The 5,824-nt window shown below is 37.5% G+C and overlaps 1 protein-coding gene across 1 annotated transcript in view; it reads left to right on the top strand.

Annotated features, from left to right (window-relative positions):
* macf1b (microtubule actin crosslinking factor 1b) overlaps positions 1-5,824 on the top strand; it is a gene marked incomplete at its 5' end in the record, with an annotated part of 45,934 nt that overhangs the window by 8,259 nt on the left and 31,851 nt on the right. Inside the window, 11 exon segments of the mRNA XM_014019107.1 lie at positions 114-198; positions 1,087-1,331; positions 2,864-2,983; positions 3,121-3,228; positions 3,319-3,537; positions 3,856-4,059; positions 4,149-4,380; positions 4,493-4,719; positions 4,800-4,922; positions 4,994-5,095; positions 5,254-5,355. Coding sequence (XP_013874561.1) covers positions 114-198; positions 1,087-1,331; positions 2,864-2,983; positions 3,121-3,228; positions 3,319-3,537; positions 3,856-4,059; positions 4,149-4,380; positions 4,493-4,719; positions 4,800-4,922; positions 4,994-5,095; positions 5,254-5,355 — 1,767 coding nt within the window.

Raw genomic sequence — 5,824 nt, 5'->3', positions numbered from 1 at the left:
TATCAATACAGTGTACACAACATGGGGAAATGAAATAATGACAGGAGTAACAAGAGAGGAAAAAAACTCATTGAAATTTAATTTAACTTCTTTTTTTTCTTTTTTTCTTTTAGGCTGTTCTTGATGAGATTCAAGTCCAAACTGCTGAATTAGTAAAAATACAGAAGTCAGGTCACAATTTGATGGAAGTCGTTTCAGGTAAAGTTTGCTCTATAGTGTAATCTAAATTCATCATCATGACTTTGAGTTTTCATATGCAAAAGCCACTATTTTAGCCATTAAATGCATTTTGTTGTGTACTTTAAGTCTCTAGGAGGCAGATTATTAAAATTCAGTCTCTCCCTGTGCTTCATAGATACCTTTATAGTCTGTCTGGATCACATTTTTCCATTCATTAAGTTTTCTCTATTTCTTATGATATTTTCTGAATTATTCCATCAAAATATTTGCGACAGATAAATGTTTGGATTTACCAACTGCAATTTCCTCTTCTTAATTCTCCTCTGGCTCTGGGGCAGACTCTAGCTCCATCATGTAAGGCTGATGGACAAGTTTTCTGTTGTTCACGTATTTTGATTAAATTTTAAATAGAATGATTCTTCACTGCTATATAGACATTGCCCCCTCTACCAAGCATGAACTGGTCTGAAACCTGAAGGGAACAGGGCACCAAGCACCTCATTTGAATTTAAAGGCATTTAAAGTATTAGTGAAAGAGGAGCTGGTCAAGTTAAAATAAGTACTAGTTTAAAGCAAGTTAAAACTCTTGTCAAACAGATTCACTAATAGTTATTGAATAGTGAATAAAAGTGAAAAACAGTCTAAAAGTGGATGTTTCTTAACATATTTTGGAGCTTTGTTTATGGGTACATAAGCAGGAGCTAATGCTGTTTGAGGGGACTTGACATGGAAAAATTGAGAACACCAGATCTAGATTACTGATTCCTAACAAATATCAGACTAAGGTTCTGAGAACAAATTATAACTGTCCATTCTCTAAAACTTACTAATTTCCTGTTTTAGCCCCTGTTATTAGTAAATTAATGTACTATTAGTTCTAAGTTGTGAAATGTGATGTAATTTTAGTGGAAGAGGCCCAGCAAGTACAGGAGAAGATGGATGCACTGCATGTTCGTTGCCCTGTGCTAAGTCTGAGCAGCCTGGATGTTCTGCAGAGGCTGGAGCAGGCTATTGAAGCCTCCAGCCGTTGCACTTCCAGCCAGGAGGACCTCCACTTGTGGCTGGGCCGCATCGAGAGGGAGCTCCTGGGAGCTGCAGGAGTGCACACACATTCAGGAGATGCACTACTTTGTGAAGCAGAGAAACAGAGGGTAAAATTTTACAAAAGCCACTAGATTCAATGAAGAAACACCCTGCATCCTTCTTAAACTTTTTAGAATGAATTCAAAAGTTTGGTTTCTGTGTAAAAGGAACAATCTGAATATGTTTGCGATCAGTAGCATAATTATTGTAACTGTTACTGGTAGTTTTTTTAAGTTAAATGTTTTCTAACTTTAATTTTAAATAACTTTTAAATTTTACTGCTTCGGCGAGGCATCATCATTTGCCACTTGGTCACACCCACAAAATTCAGCCAGCAGTCAGTGCTGGGATAAGCATGCAACATCAAGTTGTGTCACCAGACACAGGTAGAAATCTGTAGGAGTCACAGTGTAAAAGATAAAAATCCAGCAAGTAAATAAGTCACCTCCTATTTTGAGGGAGTGGGGCTAAGGTGATGTCACCAAATGACCACATGAGTGCGATGAGTGCCTGTATGACAAACAGAAGTGATCATGTAGCTGTGACCTTGTATGTGGAAGTTATTGAACATTGATGTTTTATGGCAATTTTGACGGTGTTTTTTTTTTCTTCGAATTACGTCACCACGGTAACAGTGAGTACAAAGAAAAGTATAGCACACATCTCGAGACTGTGCTTATCATTTTTGATGTAACTTTCATGGGGGGATGACCTAAGGTTCGGGCTGCATTAAAAGTGGTGGATGAAGAATAAAGAAATAAAGAAAGACTAGGTGTAGAATAATGGATTTGCCATTGCATGGCAAGCCCCAATTAGCTCCGCAATTTCTAAAGCGCTTATGAAAATATTTAGGTCCGCAACTTCAAAAGTGCTTATCCCTTAGAAAAACTGACGGAAGCTAATTTTAAAGCGCAAGTTCAATTTGACACTTACTAGCTGGCAATAATTCATGTGAAATGAAACTCAAGGAATCATGTTTGCCACAAAATGAATAATGTTATTATATAATGCAGCTGCGAGTATTACAAAATGTGTTGAAAACGATTACTTTTGCGTCAATTATTACGTAATGTGGGTTATTACATTTTGAAGCCCGATTTTTTTTGCATTATTACGTATTGCTGTGTTATTACATAATGCGGCTTTACATGGACACATTGTATGGGTCTGATAACCACTAATAATGTATTGACAGCAATCGAAGCATGTACATTATGCACCAGGAAAATGCTTCAGTCAGCACTAACCAGTAGGTTCATGTCTTCTATAGGTCCTCCTTAGGCCCCGCCCCAGATGTTCATGTTCTGAGTTCAAAACTTTTTTAGAGCCTCAACCAAAAACGTAGAGCATCAACCAAAAGTTTGAGTTTCAACAAAAGATTTCTGACATGCCAAAAAATAAAAAAGTTTATTTCGTAAAAAAAAAAAAAAACTTTTTGATTGAAGTTGTTTTTTTTGTTTGGTTGAAATTGTTTTGTTTTTTTTTGATTGAAAAATTTTTTTTGATAGAAATTGTTTTCTGATTGAAACTACTTTTTTGTTTGATTGAATAAAAAAACTAAATTACCTTCATACATGCTAACATCTATGTGTGTCATCAGCTGGAGCAGGCTGTGGTAAAGGAGATGGCTTGGTTCAGAGACACAGCACTCAGTCTGGAGAAGTTGAAAACCATTAATCTGGATCCAGAGATCATAGCTGAACAACTCTATGAACAGAAGGTCAGAATATTATGTAGCTATAAACTACTAATCAAATGTGTTAAATATACTTACTCATATCTAGATAAATAGAAACTTGTAGATTATTAAAAAAACTGGATTGGATTGTTAAATTAATTTGATTCTACTTCTTGTAGATTTTAGCTGTAGAGATTCTTCAACACAAGTTCAACATCGATAAAATGGTGAAGATTGCTGAAATTCTATTAACTTATAGTGATGAAGGAGAACCTGGAGATCTTCAGGTGAATTTATAACTTTATTATATGACATTCTTTTTTCTTTTGATAGTGAAAAGATCTAATGGTAATTCATATGGTCACATTTCTATCCAGACTCCAGTAGAGGCCTTACAGGAACAATGCAACACAACCTCAGCCACCAATGCCCATGTAGTCCTGCAGCTTGAGCATGCCCTGTCACTTCTTGGCCAGTTTTCTGAAGGTCTTGCTGAGGTTTCACCTTGGCTGGAAGAAACTCAGACACTCATTGGCCAGCTCTCCCTCAGCACAATTAGCTATGAAGCATTTCGGGAACAACAAGACCTCTTACAGGTAAAATGACCCTTTCAGATAGATGCCAGCTTTTCCCTCTTTTTTTGTCTTGTTCAACAAAGAAGTACCTCACAGTCTGCCGCCACTTTCTTTGAGCTAAATGAACCAGTCTGTTAGTTCAATAATGTAATTTATTCAATGACAGTGTATCTTTTCCACCAGTGTACTATAATCGTTTTCTTTTTCAGGTATGCATATTAAAATTATGATTTTTCTCCCCCCAACCAGTCTGTTTCTGTACACAGAAATTATATAGGTTTTATTGCTGTAAAAAGGTCAGCTGAAATGTTACTAACGCTTTGTTCTTTTATTTTTCAGGGTCTCAGAGAGTCTATAGCGGAACACCGGCCTTTGATCACACGCTTATGTGTTATAGCAAAACGCTTGTCAGAACTAAACTCAGATCAGGGCGATCAGTTCTGTCAAAAGGCAATAGAGGCTGAGGAGAAGCACAAAACCATCAGAGATTGTGTCAGAGAGACTGCCAGTCTTCTTGAGGAGTCCTTACCAAGATTTACACAGGTAAAAAAGAGATTTGTTGAATGAATAGTATACAATATACTGCATTTTTGCACAAGATAGAGGTTTGTGTCTATTTTTTTGTCCTGCAGTTAAATGAGAGGATGACTCTTATCAGAGAGAATGTTGACCGACTACGTAGTCGCATACAGACACCAACCTCTCTTCAAGGTCTCACCTCAAGGATCCAGGAGCATCTTCAAGACAATAAGCAAATCCTTGCTGAGCTGTCCAAGCTGGAGTTGGGGCTTAACACCCTTACAGTACAGGCAGATGAATTGCTAGCAAACACCAAAGCAGCAGGGGATGGCTGTATTGGCACAGGTGATCAATCTTGTCAGACATTGTCCCAGCACCTTCAGGCCTTTACATGACAAGGTCATTTAGTCTGCAAAGATCAGTCTGAATAAAATCCCTGCTATATGTGAATTCTCAGCCATTCAGGCTCAAGTATCCAGCCTGTACCTGCTGTGGGATGAGACACATAAGCAGGTCCAAGAAAGGGAAAGCTGGCTATTAAAGGTCTTGGATCTCGCCTTGAAGTTTTGGAGTGATGTCAGCGAAATGGCGACTGCTCTCAATGATGCCCAGCAGTCACTGATGGATCTCAATGCTTGTCGAACCGACTGCGAAACAATCCGCCAAAGTCTTGAAACTATGCAGGTTTGTCTGGAATCTCTTGGAAACACTTTGCATTTTTTTTGTCGAAATACTATAAATATCTAAATTAATTCATGTTTTAGTCTCTCAGGGAAGATATAGACAATTTTCAGGGTGATCTTGATATCATTGGAGTTTTTGGAATGGACCTGATGTTAACATGTGGGGATACAGACAAACCAGATGTCACAAAAAGCATGGATGAAGTAGGAAACCTTTATTTTAATATAATCTTTTTACAGTCATGATGTTGTATTAACTAAATGTTGTATCAAAGCTTTATTGCACATGGAACAACTTAAGCAAACTGTGGAATGAATGTCACAAGAAGCTGGAGGATTCTCTGCAGATGGCCCTGCATTATCAAGACACTATGCAGGTCAGTATTGGGACTTGTTTTCAACACTCATGCATAGTCTTTTATTGTGTTGCACTTGTAAACCTTTCATTAACTGTAAGTGATAAACTACATGAAACAGTGATACAAACATGAAATACAATTGTCTATGAAAATCTCTGGCTTTTCTTTGATAACAGGGTCTATTTGAGTGGTTGAAATCAGTGGAGTTGAGATCTACAGAAGAATTCATGGTCGGAACCGACCTCAAATCAGTCAAAAATCAGCTATGCGATCTCAAGGTAGGCTCATACATAGGCCTGTCATGATAATAAATTTTGCTGGATGATAAATTGTCTCAGAAATTATTGCAAAAAACAATAAACCCCTCAGCTGAATTGTCACTTTATAAACAAGGAATTATGTGTCACTTACTGAGGCATGGGTTCCCAGTGCCCCACTCTTGAGCCAGGTTTTGTAGCATATTTTTTTTACCAAATACAGTACTTAGACTTATAATTATCTAGTTTTAGTTTTCTGAAAAGGTAAAGAGTGAATCCTTGTTCCAATGCAAAAACCATGTTTCAAATGATGAGGGAGTAGGCTTTGCTGCAAGTTTTAAAAGGTTTATTTTATGCTCCAAAAACAGCTGACATCCCATAAACCTTTGAGTCGAGGCAGTCCGGACCCCACGTTGACTGATCTAAACAAAGAAAACTGTTTAATTTATAGGATGACCATCTCCGCCTTTGTGGTTGACCACTCCCAGGT

Source organism: Austrofundulus limnaeus, unplaced genomic scaffold (genome assembly GCF_001266775.1).
Source record: "Austrofundulus limnaeus strain Quisiro unplaced genomic scaffold, Austrofundulus_limnaeus-1.0 Scaffold209, whole genome shotgun sequence".
In the NCBI taxonomy this organism is placed as follows: domain Eukaryota; kingdom Metazoa; phylum Chordata; class Actinopteri; order Cyprinodontiformes; family Rivulidae; genus Austrofundulus; species Austrofundulus limnaeus.
This window is presented reverse-complemented; position numbering and strand designations above follow the sequence as displayed.